This window comes from Gambusia affinis, linkage group LG05 (assembly GCF_019740435.1).
Source record: "Gambusia affinis linkage group LG05, SWU_Gaff_1.0, whole genome shotgun sequence".
Taxonomy (NCBI): domain Eukaryota; kingdom Metazoa; phylum Chordata; class Actinopteri; order Cyprinodontiformes; family Poeciliidae; genus Gambusia; species Gambusia affinis.
In genome coordinates, this window is record NC_057872.1 from 20,225,806 (window position 1) to 20,243,246 (window position 17,441).

The 17,441-nt window shown below is 38.6% G+C and overlaps 1 protein-coding gene across 2 annotated transcripts; it reads right to left on the reverse strand.

Moving 5' to 3' along the window:
* Positions 1–218: 218 nt before the first annotated feature.
* On the reverse strand, positions 219–17,315 carry setdb1b (SET domain bifurcated histone lysine methyltransferase 1b). 2 transcript variants are annotated; one of them, XM_044115993.1, is made up of 25 exons: positions 17,177–17,315; positions 15,293–15,496; positions 15,055–15,224; positions 14,917–14,957; positions 14,044–14,170; positions 13,782–13,961; positions 13,465–13,666; positions 12,949–13,022; positions 12,669–12,859; positions 12,391–12,520; positions 10,950–11,217; positions 9,915–10,028; positions 7,035–7,338; positions 6,683–6,944; positions 5,432–5,522; positions 5,214–5,330; positions 4,919–5,088; positions 4,609–4,824; positions 4,348–4,518; positions 3,382–3,512; positions 3,255–3,271; positions 3,032–3,150; positions 2,691–2,953; positions 2,523–2,611; positions 219–527 (listed from the first exon to the last, which is right to left on the reverse strand). In XM_044115993.1, exons 1-25 carry the CDS (start codon positions 17,191–17,193, stop codon positions 410–412), a joined length of 3,786 nt encoding a protein of 1,261 aa, XP_043971928.1. In that variant the 5' UTR covers positions 17,194–17,315; the 3' UTR covers positions 219–409. The 2 variants fall into 2 exon arrangements, with proteins under 2 accessions (XP_043971928.1, XP_043971927.1); XM_044115992.1 differs by having other exon boundaries at positions 12,391–12,523.
* Positions 17,316–17,441: the final 126 nt, after the last annotated feature.

A 17,441-nucleotide genomic window follows, 5' to 3' on the forward strand; every position in this document is an offset into this window, starting at 1 on the left:
TAGATTGAGTTGAGCTGATTGGACAAACTCTCTGCCCGGTTGGATAAATGGAAAGAAACGGATCGTTTTGAGGGAACCTGGACTTCTGCAAGTTTGAGTCACATCAAGCAGAAATAAAACATATTTAGCTGTTTTTGGTCAGCAAGAGATTTTTCAGAAAACACAAAATACCTTACAATTCACGCAGTAATACATGAGTAACAAAGCAGGAGCTCCGGTCACTGAAGAAACTTTTATTCGGAGGTAAAGAAAACATTTAATGGACGACATCAGACACTCAAGAGTCACATGCTGGTAAAAAATAAACACACGACAAGAACGGGATGTTATAAAATTCCTAGAACCTAATAAAACATAAAATAAACGAGGTTCGGCGTTGAGGGGGGATGTTGGGATAAGTCCGGGTGGATCACAGCAGCCGTCCACGGCACTCTGTGGATCCGCAGCAGCACAGCAGCTCTTTGCCTTCAACGCTTCCCACCTCGTAGTTATAATCCCAGGTCAGTTCTGTCCCGGCCCGGATGCGCCTGAACGCAACACAGTCAAGAAGAAAACATCAGCGGAAGAGACAGAAGGAAACTTTATCAGATAATACAACAATATGAAGAAGAATGAAGGTGCAAATGAGTTAAAAAACAACTATTAGGCATTTCTGATCTATAATATTTAGACTTGTAACTGAAGCAAGCCATTACAAAATGTTTGATTGGTTCGACCGACTATGAAAACCTGATCTGGGAATGACTCCCAACAAACCAGAGCTCCAGTAACAAATGTTTCGGTCTTCAAATGTGTTTGAAGCTTAATGTCAAAGGTCAAACATCTGGATGTGAGGTGGATTTTAAGAAATATAAGAGAAAAAACCAATAAATCATCATTACACCTCCTGACACCACATTCATGAGGTTTTCAAACCTTTTTATCAGATTTGTCCAGCTTAGAAGTCTGAGACTTAAATCCCAGCTACAACAAAATGCAGCATGAAGGAAACAAAACTATATTAATATTGATATGTTATTAATGCAGTAGCTCTGTACTTTCATTGACATTTTCTTCCTTTTTCAGACATTCATTCCTGCCTCTTGGGAGGAAAACTGCTTTTTTGGGGGACAAATGTTTCTTCTTTTTTCTTTTGTATAGTAGGACATATTTTTGCAGTATTATTTAGAATTTTGCTATATTTAATTTGGGATAGATAAAGTATTTTTGAATTTGAATTGAATGACACCAAAAGGCTTTAAAGTCTTTGTAGTTAGGAAGTAGCCATCATCATGGCAGTAGCTGCTGAAAGAACCAATAGCAAATTCCAGGTTTAAGCTGCAAAATAAATAAATAAAAATCCCTGTTGACTTCAGTAAAAATACATCTAGTAATCTTTGAAACATATTTTTTAAATTATGTTTATCCTTTTAATGTATTTTGGTTTTCCTTCTTTAGCTGAAACATCTTCTTCTGTGGTTATATATTGAAATGTAAGACTATAAGATATTCATACAGTTTAAACTTCTCCACATTTTAAACACAACAAACCCAATTATTTTAGTGGGATTGTATGTGATAGATCAACACAAAATGTAATTATGAAGTGGAAACAAAATGATATGTTGTATTCAAAACTTTTAAATCAAAATCTAGAAGAGCAGCAAACATTTCTATTTGTGAAACCTACGGCTGTAAATGCAGCTGCAAATAGTTTATGGTCTGTTTCTGCAGACACAAGACTAAATCTTTGACTGTTCTTCTTTTCCAAATAGCTCAAACTCAGTCAGGTTAGATGGACACCATCCGTCTTAACTGGATTTGGGCCTGGACTTTGACTGGGCCATTCTAACATAAATACGGCTCTGGAAAAAATTAAGAGCCCACTTAAAATGATCAGTTTCTTTGATTTTACCCTTTATAGCTATATGTTTGAGTAAAATGAAAATTTTTCTTTTATTCTATAAACTACTGACAACATGTCTCTGAATTTCCAAGCAAAAATGTAATATTTATTTGCAGAAAACGGGAAAGGGTCAAAATAACGAAAAAGATACAGTGCTTTCAAACCTCAAATAACGCAAAGAAAACAAGTTCATGTTCATCTAGAAACAATACTAATGTTTTAACTCAGGAAGAGTTCAGAAATCAATCAAATCAATAAATCAGAGCGGTGGGCTCTTAATGTTTTCCAAAGCTGTATATGTTTCTGTGTGTCCCATTAAACCAGAAATGGGCTGTAATGAGGTTGTAATGTTGAAAAGTTGAAGAGGTGTGAATTCTTTTGCAGTTTTACAACACTTAGTTGCTTCCAGATTTTTTTCTAGAGAAAATGTTTAAAGCTTAAAACTATCTTATCTCCGGTTGTTTTTAAAACTCTTTATAAATCAAAAATAAATTAAAATCACAGTTATATCCATGAAATTGGCCTCTGTCTCTTTAAGAACCTCCTACTCTTTTATTAGTATGTCACAACAGCGCTTACAGACCATATTTAAACTGTAAATCCCCAAAATGATGAAATGAACCCATTTCTAACTCACTTGCTGGCGAAGAACGCCACCCAGGGGAATCTCAAGTCGTGTGTGTCGACAAACACGTTCTGGACGAACAGGTTAGGACTGCAGCTGTGCTGTAATGCAGGTAACAGAAGAGCATGTCAATTTGAATCACAGAAAGCTGCTCTTAAATGACTGAGAACATTTTCTTACATTGAGGTAACGTCCCAAATTTCCCTCCAACTTGGCATCGATGATGTAGCAGGACTCTTCGCCGTCGAAGAACAGCCGTGTGGTTCTGGGAGCGTTTTCTGCCCCTCCTCCAGGCTGCCCCTGGTGGCCCGGTTTGCTCCCCTGAGCGCTGGGCCCGACTCCTCCCCCAGACGGTTTCACCATCAAACTGTGGCTGTTCTTCAGGGCGAAGCCTCGCGTGGATTTCACCGCCACCTGCTTCTTGGTCACGCCAGATACAGAAGCTCCAGCGAAGAAGAGTGTGGGAAAGTCATGAAACACGTAGAGTAAAGATTTGGTTTTTGCTTTTTAACTGCGTTTACCCGGAGTGGCTTTCTCTCGCTCTTTGTTGTCTTCAGATCCGGAGCTAATGGTTTGAACATCGTCGCTGTCCGATAGAGTCATGACATCCTGTTTCTTTGATTGCTCTGTCTTTATTTGACTGCAGAATAAGGATGTTCTATGAGCAGGCATTTTGTGTAACATTAAAGCTTAAAATGAAAACATCCTATTAAATTTAGGGAGAGTTTGAGAATTTCAGCACACCTCTTGTCTCCAGTTTCCTGTTGGAGAGAGAACAGAGTATCTAAGCAAAAATCACCCAAAATAAAATATATATCCAGAGTTTGTTTCATGTGGCACCTGGACACATCAGGATGTAAAATAATCTGACCTTCTTCAGACCCTGGCTTGTTAACCAGGAAGCCACTTTGCTTTTCCCCGTCTCTTCTGGCATAGAGGGCGGTTTCTCATCATCCTGACCTTTGGCTGAGACACTCAGTCCATCTTTACTGTCCTGACTCCCTGCAGCAGGAGTGCAAGAATTAACTTTAGTTAGCAAAACAACCAGGCAGTAATAAGGCAAAGCATGGCTACCCGCATTCATCTCGCTGTTTTAACATTAGCTAGCATGTTGTCGACGTACTACAACCGTTTATCAAAACGTGATAAATTAAGTTGTTCTACCAAATGTCAATTTTTTAATGACCCTTAAGCATTAAATGCAGGAGAGTCCATAAAAGACTCGCCTGCATTTAATATTAAAGCAATTTGCTCACGGTGAGATCATCAGTATCAGTAATATGTGTTGATTTCCTCTAAATTAGATTAACTCTGTGAGCAATAGGGGCTTTCCTGAAATGTAAGTTTTTGGGGAAAAAAAAACTGAATTTATATTTAGCGTGCAAAGGACAAATGTGTGGTGAGCACATACTATAAAGAAAATAAAGATAGTGAAATCATTCACATATACAGCTCTGGAAAAATTTAAGAAAACACTTAAAATGATCAGTTTCTCTGATTTTACTTTTTATGGGTATAAGTTGGAGTAAAATGAACATAGTTCTTTTTTTCTATGAACTACTGACAACATGTCTCTGAAGTTACAAGCAAAAATTTGGTTTTTATTTGCAGAAAATGACTAATGGTCAAAATAACAAAAAAGATTATTTGAGGCTTCCAGACCTCAAATAATGCAAAGAAAACAAGTTCATGTTCATTTAGAAACAATACTGATGTTTTCAGGAAGAGTTCATGAGGTTTTCAATGAGGTACACTTCAGTGGCCTCTTCATTTTTTTCAGAGAGGTCTATTGCACCCCTACTGCTGAGTTTGATCATTAGCGATGGATCTGCAGTACCTTCTTTGTTGCCCTTGGCCTGACCACGAGTCGTGTAACTCCTCCACACAGAGCTGGGGGTGTAGTAGTTGTCCTTCACAAACGTGTCGTCTGAGCTGTCGCTTTCATCCTCACTCTTTGAATCTTTCTCCTCTTCGTCATTGCTGTCATCTGAAGAGCTGGAGCTCTGAGCTGCGGGGGACGAGGAAACATGTATGATAAAATGGCTGCATGTTGTAAATAAAAGCAGCAGAGACATCATGTGTTTGGGGGAGGATTCACCTTTCTTCCTGGCAGCGCTGCTGGAGACTAAAGCGGACGGCTGGATTTTCATCCTGGACACGTCCACGCCGCTGCCCTCGCTGTCGGAGCAGTGCGCCTCGCTCTCGTAGCCTTCCTTGAAGTTCTCCACGCTCTCGATGTGGTCCAGGTTAGCGAAATACTCGTCACCCATCTCTAGACCTTCTTTGTCAGCGAAATCATCAGTCAGGATTTTACCTGGTAAAATAGAAGAAAAGAAAGACAATGCATCGGCTCTGCATGGCAGCCTGATTGTGTCTGTCTTCCCATCAGTCCTAATCGTGTTTCTCACCAGCATAAATGCACACAAATGATCCCTTAGCTATATCATCCAGACAGCGAATGCCCCAGCCTTTGTTCTGGGTCTTAAAGAGCTGCAGACGGACCTGCAGGCCGTGCTGCACCAGCCGGTTGGTGCACATCTGAGCACAACATTTACACCTTTTGTTGCACTCATAAATCCTAAGAGAAGAGCAGGCAGAAAGAATTTCACATTAAAACATGAGGACAAAATTAGTTTTTAAGTTATTATTTCCCTGTGTGTTTGTGAAAGACATGAGTGAATTATGCATGTGAAAATGTCTGACCCTGTAGGTAAGCACTCCTCTAATCGCTTGTATGAATATCCAGCGCTCTGGTTGATCTGTCCCCCAGGTGTGCAGCCGGAAGCCTGCAGGGTCAGCTGGTGGCAGGAACATTTGGATCTGTAATTAAAACGAAGAAGAAATGCCAAGATCCCATGACAAATTTCCAGGGTCTTATCTGCAGCAGACAAATTGAAATAAAGGCGATTATCTCCACTGACTTGTCTTTACAGCCGTCGGTACATTCACAGCCGACCAGGAAGTCTGAACTGGTGTTAATAAATACTCCGTCTTCAGGGATTCGCTCCTTGCCTTGTAGAGAGAGGAGAGAATGAGTCAGGCACAGCTGTCAGGTATGACATTGTCACAAAGCAAATTGGATTCAGCGGCAAAGTACAGCTGAACGCACAAGTTAGAAATCATTTTGAATTTGCCGCATTTTAATTTTGACACAGATTGTGATCGACTTGCTAAACTTCGCTCTCATGTAAAAAAAAAAAAGAAAAGAAAAGAAAAAAAAGAGAGAGAGGAAAAAACAAGAGAAACTGTACCGATTTTCTTTATTTATCTTGAAACATTTATTATTTTTGGTCACATTTGTTAAACCTAAGGCCCGGGGGCCAAATGTGGCCCACCAGAGATTTTGATGTGGCCCTTCGGGCTCAAAATTACATCAATAAGTCCCTCCAGTATTTCCCCAGTAAATCTGAAAAATTCACACAAAGTCAACAGATCCACACATTTTTTTTCCGATTTTACTGGAAATTTTTTTCTCAAAACTGGCCAAAACTTTGAGTTTAAGTGACTGCTGCCTCAGCCTCACTTGATGTCAAGTCATAGTCTGTGATCAATACGGCGATTAATAGAAAATTCATATTTAACATCATACTTTAGCAAATATAAAAATTCCTTACAAATATTTCTAAATTAATGCCAGAAAATCTCTGATTTTGATTGCAAAAAAACTAAAACAATCCTGGCTGGACTGATCAGTTTGAAAAGATTATTTAATTTTAAGAAACACTTATTGAATGCTGAAACAGCTATTTATTGATATTTTAGCAATTGAATGGTTTTAATACAGTCTGGCCCTTTAAGAACATTCAGATTTTTGATATGGCCCAAAGTGAAAATGAGTTATGGTATACCATTGCATCTCATGATAGATCTTAGATGCACAAAAGTAAATTTGATTCTTTTCCCAATTTAAGGAGCTGACATATTTCTTCTTAGTACTTAGAAAAACTTATTTTTCTTTTACTAATGTTTTATTTAAAGATTACCATTACAGATGAGTGAAATGCCTGAAAATAAATTAGTCGTTATCGAAGCTGAATATTTTCATACTGAAGATTTTGGAGAAAATGTGTCCATGTTAAATAAATTGCACAGGAAAAAATGAGACTGAAAGAAAGGAAGAATAAAAATATGAAAAAATCCCACATTTGGTAGAAAATGGTTTTGATCCTTACTGTATTTTACATTAGGTGGTGGAGTGGTATCAATCTCATTGACGCAGGACAGAGGGATGTCCTCCTTCCCACTAGTGATGTCTGGAATGTAATAGAAGGGCCTTTGAGGCTGGAAAGGCCGGTCCACCAAGACATACGGGTCGAGACAGAACATCTCTAAGAATATAAAGTCACAGCGGGTCTGGAAGAGGTAGTTCTGGATCTCCCCCATGTTACGTAGGCAAAGTCCGCACGGAGCCTTGTAGATAACATGGAAGGACATCTGAAGGTCGAACATAAAGAAAACGTCATTTTAAGACTAAATTAATTCACACAAGCAGCATTTCTATACGACTTAAAGGCTCGAGCGTACTTTACGGTTGACTTTGCGTCGTCCCGTCATGCGTCTGAAATCGTAGAGCAGCGGGGTGAGGAGGGGGTTCTTTCCTCTGTGCAGGTCTGATTTTGCTGGTCGAACACGGTTCAGACACGCAGGCTGACAGGTGTGAGCCAGGTAGAAGATGCGGTCCGTCGGGGCTCTGTAGGACGGCTGCTGAGGGATGGTGGCCATCGCATGCGTGACGATGGTAGGAGGAGACACCAGGGCGGACGTCTGCCTCTGATACAGAGGCGCGAAGGTGGACGTGGGTGTACTTGGGGTGCTCTGCACTTTTCCACTGTGGATTTAAAACATTAAAAGAACTGACAAAAAACTGAATGTGATTCAGCTAACTTTGAATGTCAAAACTGTTTCTTCATAAATAAAACAATTCTAAGTATAAACAGCTACGCAAAGATATTTAAATCACTTAAATCAATTAAAATACTGAACTGAGTTGTTTCGTCCTTTCCTGAGGGCATTGAGACTTACAGTTTATCAGCTCCTTTCCTCTTGAAAATAAAAAGTTTTTATGTTCTTGCCGGAAACTTTTGTACGGAAGCGTTAAATTGTCAGAGACGGGAAATAAATTCGGGAGCAACATCTCTTCAAAAGCAGAAGGTTTTCCATCATAACGGGTTTTATATCTAATGGAAACAAGATATAAAATCAAAATGGTCAAAACACTAAAATGGCCACTGGACGATATGGACTTAATTTTATTAGGATACATCGTTTTAATATTGTGGTAATTATAAAAATTATGATTAAAAAATATTTTTTGCTTCTTTTTTAGGTAACTTTATGGCTATGAATGCATGGTGCTACAAACACAAACATTCCCATTTGAAACAGGTTTCTTCAGGACTCCACTGACTTATAGAAGTGAGATTTATGTCACTAAGCTGCACACAGTACCTGAATTCAATCATATTTTCAAATTTACTGATATTTATTGATCCTCTTGTGCAGGGGTGCCCAAACCTTTTGAGACTAAGATCTACTTTTTCCCTCACCACATCACACGAACATATAAAAATTGTAAATGAAACTCTATTGACTTATGCAAATATACATCAGTTATAGCAGACATATTAAAGTGATAAAAAACTTAATCCAGTTTCTTCCTCGGTGAGATTCTGACACTGGGAGGAAGTTACTGGTTTCTCTGTCAGAAGCTGGTTGCAAACCTGAGCCCAGCAAATGTCAGTCAGTTATGGTAGATCTGAATGTTGGTTTGATGATCTCAATATGAGAAACTACAGAATAACAGGAGGAACCACAGAGCTCTGATAGGTTAAAGCACATCTTCTGAACTTGGGATATTTTTCCTCCAACAGGTTCCAGAGGAAAACGCAGAGTGTAACTGACACCAACTGCCGCTTCATCAAGAGTGAGAAATGAAGTGGATTTTTGAAATAGCCGTCACGCCCACAAATATCGCACTATTTGTATCAAACTCGATCATGACATTGATACGCATGCCTGCTCCGGTAAAGTGTTTTTGAAATCGCCAAATCATGCGCCAGGATAACTGACGCGCTGAACCATTCATTTTCATGCTTTTCTGAAAAATTTCAGACCTCCGCACACACCATTTTTCTCTCATCGCTGCTATTACTGTGAGTGAGCTACAGATATGAATCGTGGTACTATCAGAGACGACAAATAGCCCTCTCAGACGCTTCAAACGGTTTTCCAATACGTATCATGGTTACCGAATGGGAAGGGGTTGTCCGGACTGCTTTTTTCATAAAAACTAACTGGGTGTCTCACAAAGATAGAATTCTTTCTCCACCTTTCTGTCTCACAGTTAGCAGAGGATCCATTACCATAGCAACGGAACACAGGAGGGCAGAGCAGCTGATTAGGACTACAAAAACGCATCACTGTAGTTCTAACTATGGCAGAACTAAATAAAAGCCTTGACAAGTTTTACCTCATGTCATTGCTCTTTTGGCCATATAACATATAACTGACTTAACTGGACCACTGTAACACATTGGATTAGTGTTGCCATCTAATATGAAGCTTACTGAAAATTTCAAAATAAAAACCTCAATATCCTCAGGTTAGTGCACCGCCAAAGGCGGTGCAATAATATTAGCCTGTATTATCTTTTTGTCTCAGGTTAGCATTAGCCTTTTAACTTAAATAAGCTATTAGCTATTTTTCTGACTTATTAGTCATGCTTAGTATACTGAATGGAGTAAGTCAAGTATAGACAACATGCTCGTGATGCCCCACATGCTACTGACAGCATTCACGCTAACATTAGCATTTTGGCTAATTTTAGCTGATACACTTAGATACACTTACACAAGAGAATCACAAGAAAACATTCTTGTGATTCTCTTGTGGTTCTTTGGAATTTTTGAGCTAAGCTTAGCATTGATGCTAATTTTTACCATCAGAACGCTGGGTCCAAACCGACGGGCACACTTTGGCAGGCCCCGGTTAAATTTCTTCAGGAATTTTCTAGTTTTTTATTTCGGTTGTTCTGATTATTTATTTTAAAAATGGTCCTTGGTCCAGCGCTAAATGTTAATAAGCCTTTAAGGCTGAGAATGTATTCTTGGATTATTACCATTATATTACTTGAAAATTGCCTCAAAAGAACAATGTTATTGTTTATTGTAATAACACTTCTGGGGCTATTTTTCATCCACCAAATTTTGTTAGTATGACACAGACTTTAGCACAAAATGACAGCAGTACAAAAATGGAGCTTTACCAAACATTGTTTCTGTATTAAAAATAGAAAATATACTATCTAGTGCAAATTTTTGATCAAAGAACAGAATCTGAGTAGCTTTATTAGCTACTTTCATGGTTGTGTTTACTGAATTTAATTGTGTAAAACTGTGAACTTACACTGAGAGGTTGCTGGCATTAGCGGACGCAGCTTGCAAGATCTTGGAGGCATGCGTCCCGCCGACACCAGGGATGAAATTAGACGTGCTCTTCTTTGCCATCTGATGTTTATTTCTTGAGGTGATAAAACAAAAGGAAAAAAAAATTGTTTATCTTGACAACTTGAGCATTAAAGCATAGGTTAGCTTCCCAGGAAGCTGTAATCGTTATACCCTGACAGGAAGTGAAACATGCTAGAACCTATCATCTGGATCAGGGGTGGGCACTCCTGGTCCTCGAGGGCCGGTCTCCTGCGACTTTTAGATGTATCTCTACTTCAACACACCTGAGTAAAATAATGAGGTCATTAGCAGGACTCTGGAGAACCTGACTGCACTTGGGAGGTGATTCAGCTGTTGGATTCAGGCGTGTTGGACCAGGGAGACATCTAAGAGATGCAGGACACCGGCCCTCGAGGACCAGGAGTGCCCACCCCTGATCTGGATGATGATCCTTATTTACCTGTTCGTATTACTGGCTTTCATGCAAACATTAAAAGACGCAAAAAAACAAATAAACTTTTTAAAATTTGAAAGTAAATATCTTATTGCCTAAAATGCAATAGAAAAGCATTTCTATAGTGTATGCTACGTCATTTGTAGCAAAGGACGCTTCAGTGAAAACCATAATTTTGACATCAACGTGTGAAATGCTCAGCTATTCCTCTTACCTCAATGTAGTGTAGGACTGATATAGTGATTGTTTGTTGGACTGATTAAAAGTTTTATTTTGGGTTCACACAATTTTAGGTAAAGCCTAAATTAGGCATTACCTAATTTTGTTCTACCCAAAATTTATCCAGTGGAAAATTTTGGGTAGAACATATTTACAGCCAAAATATATATATTTTTTATCTTAAATGCAAAATGTTTTGGCATAGTTTTAGGTTAATTACTGCTCTGAGTTGTTCTTTCAGCGAATTGACTTTTTTTTAAATATGTATAATCCACACAACATTTCAGTAACGCAATTAAGCGTTTCAGCTCTAATACTTACTCAATGCGTTGAAGCTGGGCAGCCAGTGAGGGCTGAGGGGTTTGCTGGGTTTGTTGAATTTGTAGCTGCTGGGTTTGCTGGGTTTGCTGGGTTTGCTGGGATGGCTGGACCTGCTGGATGAGCTGGGGCTGCGGGCGCTGCTGAAGCTGCTGGATCAGTGTCGTCGCTGGCGGCTGACTCTGTGTCGGTTGAGGAGGTTTGGCAGGAGAAACTCCGACGTGTTCAACGCCAGTGTACTGAACGACTGGGCCTTTACTCCTTAATGCTCCTAGAGATTGGAGAAAGTAGCAACAGACAGTGTAGAAGTAGTGACAGACAGAGGGAAGGTCTCCATTAAAGATCCAACTTTCATCCCCAAAAAAGAGCATGTAGTAATTACTGATCAAAATACTATTATTAATGCAAGTTTTAGAAGAATATTTGTTAAAAACCAAAACAAAACAAAGTTATAGTCACTAAATAGATCATATAATGTACAGCTTTTGTGTTTTGAGTTTTGTTTGGGTTTGTGAAGGCAACTTGACGTGATCGTGATAAAAAGCACTAGTCCTGCACATCTGACATCCACGTGTTGGGGAGGTCGCTGTTTGGTCCAACACCTCAATGTTGAACTGTTCCAATAAGGCTTAGCAACATGTGAGTGAGCCTGTCGCAATAAGCAATTAATCAAATTAATCTGATGATTGGTATTTTCTGAAAGGTAATTTTGACATCTTAATCCATTGATATTATGGATTTAGGTGAGTGTAAATTTATATCTAATGTATTTATTGTTTTTGGTTGTGTTTTATTTTGAAACAAAACCAAAGTTGCGTTATAATGTCATTACCATTATGTTACTTCAAAATGGTCTCAAAACAACAATATTATTGTTTATCACATTATTATTGGGATAATATATCACCCAGCAAAATTGATCAAGATAGGCCTACATGTGACTACATTAATCACAGCTGTTTTATTGTCTCAAACTAAATTGTGCGAAGATTCTCAGTTTTCCAGATTTTAATATTCAGGAAGGTTTAAAACAAATGATTTAGTTTGAAAGGAAATTTAAAAATGTTAATTATAAACTAGTTGGAACTAAAGAAAGGGTAGTTCACTGCTGCAATATGTGGGCAACATACCACTTCGACTTTATATAAATGTTTTTTAAATTTGTGGTTAAGGACTCCACGTCATCTTTTCACTCACATTTGTGACTCTGTATTGTTGACCGTGTAACGCACTGGTAAAAATAGGTAATGCAATTAATTTGCATTATGTAATATTAATATTATAATATAAATACCTTTATGATAGTCCTAATAAAAAAGGCTCAAATCCAACCAGTCCTGGCTCAGAACCAGGGGGATTTTCCGATTAAGTCAGGCTTTGACAAGGTTCAATACAAGATTTTAATGTTGCGAATCTGTGTGAATGCTAGTCTGTGTCCAGTTACCCATGTTTGGCCTTGTCCTCTGGTGGCCAGCTAGCTTCTTTTCTTGTGTGTTTGCTGAAGCCAGTTTCAGATTGAACATGGGCTCCAACCTGGTGGATCCTCTGTAAATCCATTCGCTCCTCTTATCGTCCTTCTCAACACCAAGAAAACACAGAAAATTGTGTAAGAACACTCTCCACGATTAAAGTGCCACATCTTTGTAAGAAATATGAATGCAACTGTTGACCTAGAAGCTCTGAAAAATGGTATTTGAATTCGGACGAGTGGCTCGTACGAACCAGAAAGAGGATTTTGACCAAGCTGCTGTCCACCTCCTCCACTTTGCTCTTCCACCAGGTCCCTTCCCACTCTGTCTTGATTATCTGGCCGACCTTTAGGAGCACCATCGGCCTGCTGGGATAGGCGGAGATGTACTCCTCGATGAAGTCCCGACAAGATGCATCCTCTATGTCTTCCCAAGTTCGCTTTACTACGCAAAGAAACAGAAAAACTTCTTCATTTATCTCTTTTCCTACATGTTATTTTTATTTTTTACCAAAGACAGTAGCTAAATCCTACATGGTCTGCAAACTGGATACAGTTCAGGAAGGATCACATATGAAGCGTAGCCGTCGTCAAAGAAGATCAGAAACCTAAAACACAAAAGTTGTATGTTATTGAACTTAAAATCATAACTTTTGAAAATGTCCACGTGTTTTATTTGATTTATTTATTTCAAGCAGGTTTTTACAAGCAATCAGTAGGACAGAGAAAACATGTGCATACACAATTCGTTAACACCACTTTTCTGCTTATAAAGGACTAGTTGTAGAAAACTTTGTAATTAAACCCATGTTAGAATATTACTGTGCCTGTCCAATTTACTATGCTAAGGAGGCAACAAATAAATTGCATTAAATAGATAAAATGGTTACAAATGAACTCATAAGAAGACAAAAAAAATCTATGGATAATAAGAATAGAAAAACTGACAATTGTAAATAACAACCGGACACACAGGATCAGAATAATTACCAATGTAAACCTATAAGTTCTTCTTAATCTGTGTTATATGACAATAAATAAAATGTATACCTCATGCGGTTCTTGTTGTTCGGCATCTCTGCTACGATTCCAGCGTACAGCCACACCAGGTTTCCGTCTTTGTACTTGGCGACAACACGAGCCCCGACATACAGGCTCTCCAGGGTGGGGTTGTAGTCAAACGCCACATGATTTCCAGACAGCAGACTCTTGCCTTTATCAAATCTCACCTTGTACTTAAATACACCATTTCCTGGAAACAAAGAGCGCTTATGGATTATCAAAACAATCCAACAGAGCAGAAAGCAAAAGTTACGTAAAACATCGTAATACAGGTGATGCTTATGACGAGTTTAAAAGAAACACACCAACAGGGTTAATTGCCACCAGGTTGCCTTTATGCCATGTCTTGGTGCGTTTCTTTCCCAGGATGTTCATCCCCACTTTGAGCTCGTCTTCTTTTATGTTGGGGTTTGGCTGCGTCTGCGTCATCGTCTGATGAGACGGAGCTTGTGATACAAATATTGCTGGTGTCGGGCTCTGAACTCCTGGAGGATAAAAATTTTTTTTAAATCCTCACATTAGTATCAATAACAGGTCCACAGAGCAAGAAGCTTTCCGTGTGCTCACCTGGCTGAACTACAGATTGCACTGCTGTTCGTATCAAAGGAGAACCAGAGGAAGGCTTGGTGACTATTTGGACCAACTTCTGGACCTGCTGGGTGGTTTTCTGCAGAACTGCAGAGGCTTCATTTAACTGGTGATGAGAGAGCAGGCAGCAGAAGTCAGAACAGCTGGAAACAATGTGGACTTCAGGTTTTAGTTGAACATTAGAAGACAATTCATGCAGTGGAAAACAGGATGAGGATAGTCACAGAGCGCTCCTTTCTTCCTCATTTCTTTTTGAGCCTTGGTTAATGTTTACGGTTGAGCATTATTTACCATTGGTGCCTTAATTGTTATATGGAATGGTGCAGGAGATTATTTTTGTTTACGTCCAAGTAACTCAAGTGCATTTTTTTCTTCTATTATTTGTTACATTTTCCGTTTATTAATTTTTCCAGATTATGTTACCAATTCACACAACACTTGTAGTAAAGACATATTTCAGAATTATATTTTAAAATGTTATACTCTATAAAAATATACACATAGCCCTTTCACTTTCATAAATTGATCGTTTTTCAGGCCACTCAAACAATGTTTAGTTCCTAACAGGAAGTTTTGGTTGTTTTGAAGTAATCTGATTGGTTGACAAGTTTTAGTTTAGCGCTACACTGCCCCCTATAGGTTTGGCATGTTTCATACAACACTCAGGACCAGATTGTGAGCGTTGATGTGGATGAAAACCTGTCAGAAAACGATGCTATGTGTACAATTATTTTTGGAGGTGGAAATATTAATTTCACGGCCGAAAACTGTGTTTTACACATAATTTAATTAATCATTCATCATGGACACTTGGTCATCAGAAGAGGAAAAACCGCGGCTGGCTGTTCTCACTGTTGGGTCCTTAGATGGCGTTTGTGTCTTTGGAGGAACCACTGATGGTGGAGAACAGAAGTGAGAGATAAAATAAGCATGTTAGCATTTTCAGCTACTGCAGCACTGACAGCCACTCCGAAGAAAACTGTGACTTACAACATCCTACAGCTATGACGTCATCGTCGTCATCATCATCAATCTCGATGACTTCAGAGGGGGGCCCTCCTCCTCCGCCGCCTCCTTCATCCTCTGAGCTGCTCTCTTGGTAGACGAGGCCGTTGTTTTCATACGCTGCCCTCACCAGCTTCTCACACTCCAATACGGACCTGAAGAATCAGAGAGACAAAATTAGCACATGGCAGGAAACACCACAAAAAAGCACCATCTTCCATACTGGTTTGCATCATTGAGAAGTTTCTCTGTCTTCGCCTCTTCTTTCTCTTTCTGTTCCACCCATTCCTCGAGCTCTATCAGCTGGGCTTTTTTCTTCTTCACAGCCTCGCTCTGCTCCACAGCCTCCTCAATCCATTTCTTCAGGTCATCCAGCGAAACTCCCAACTCGTCCTCCAGACTGGGGTCCCAGCCGTCGACCTCCATTCTGAGGAGGTGACAAAACCAGCAGAAAAGCATCACACTTGATATGATTTTTGAGTGACCGAGGGAGGTGTAATAACAAATTATGGTTCTGGAAAGTGATGGTGACGACTTTGTTCCCAGAAAAGTCTGGCGCAAAATTGAGCTGTCAGTGGGGAGAAATTTCTATCATTTTTAATAGTCTAAGCAAAGAAATGGGATAATGTGCCTCTAATAAATGTTGCTAACAGTTAATCTGTCATAATTCTTCAGAGTCAAGTGGAACGTATGGGATTAAGAGCCACAATCAATAAAAATAGGGTCAAAAATTTACTTATAAAATGCCTGAACTATATCTTGAAATGCATATTTTTTTAACTCTAAAATTAAACAACAAATAAAATACTTGATAACTGATTGAGTTCATGTGTATTACACAGCTTGAATAAGACTAAAATTTTTTATCAGCATAAGAAATAGAGGTCAGATTGGTGACTATATCTAGCACAAACACATTACTATCAAAATATTGCTTAATAATATAATTTTATTAGGAAAGCTACCATTTTAAATGACAGAACCTGCTTATTCATCCAAATCTGAGTGAGATAATAAACACTGAACGCAATATTAGAAAACACAACATACATGCTGTAAGGGAGCAACAGTTTAATTGTTGTATTTTAGGAAGGTCTCAGAATGCTGTTGAAGTTTTGAGTTATATATTTTTACTTTAAAACACTATTACTGAAAGCAATACGAGAATAACAGTATCACAGAGTTTATACTTCCTACGTCTTTATAGAGACTTCAATAGACACATAGATGGATAGATGGGATAAAAATAAATTATAGGTTGCTATGTAAACATGACATGGAATATTTTATCATTATTTGTTGGAGCATAAACGCACCCGTCTGTAAAAAACATAAAATAATAGTGCCTCAGTCAATCTTTGACACAAAATCACCTTTGAAAAGTATAACAACCGAGTAAAAAAGTATAAAATACAAACTTTTTTTTTTTTGCTTTTTCATAAGTGCCCATAAAAACACTCCATTTACACTAAGAGAGCAATTAACTGCGGGAAGATCTTACAGGAATTTTCCCTTTCTGAGTTTTCCCCTAGATATCCTCCAGATAAAAACAAGTTAAAACAGAATAAGTCCGAGCAAAATAATGCGACCATTAGCAGTAAAGGATGCAGCAGATCCCATGCTCAGTTTGGTCAAGCAGAAAAGCAAACGGTTTTCTTTCTGTGTTTGTAACTCGCTCATTCATAGAAACTGTAGAAGGTTTAGTCAGAAAGTAAAGAAGCAAGCGCAAAATAGCTTTGATTGATAAGGCAGTATGATTATCTTCTTAGTAAACATCTGAGAATTACAGTAGAAACAAATACACTAGTAATATTGCGACTTTTTTGTTTATAATGTATAAAATGTGCAGACTTGCAAAATAAAGTTATTTAAGTCAGCGTATCAATTCAAAAAATCACAACTTCAAAGTGTTTTGTTTAGCAGCAACCAAGATTCAAGAGCATGCTAGCTGGTTAGCCTAGCATGAGCAATGAAATGTGTTAATATTTCAGACAGGATGCGGCGGCTGCCTGAAAAATAAATATTATTTTATAGTTTGCAACTGTTCTCAAAAACGTGACACACACTGAACTTAAACAAATAATGAAAGGCTAATTAAAACACTCACCCATCACCGCTTTCCATCCTGTCGATTGCAAATTTTAAACTAGCTTGTTGCTAACGCGAAGGGTTGCTACAAAGAGTAGCGCATGCTGTGGTTGCCGGGGCACCCGAGGTGGGCGGTGCTGCTTGTCAAATAAAAGCGCTCAAAATGATATCACTTCCAGTCAGAAAAGACAGGCTGTTAAAATTTTAAAAAATACTTTTACCCTTAATCTTTGCGGATTTTCTTCCACAGCTGCTGTCTTAATAGCTATTATCATCTAATGAAA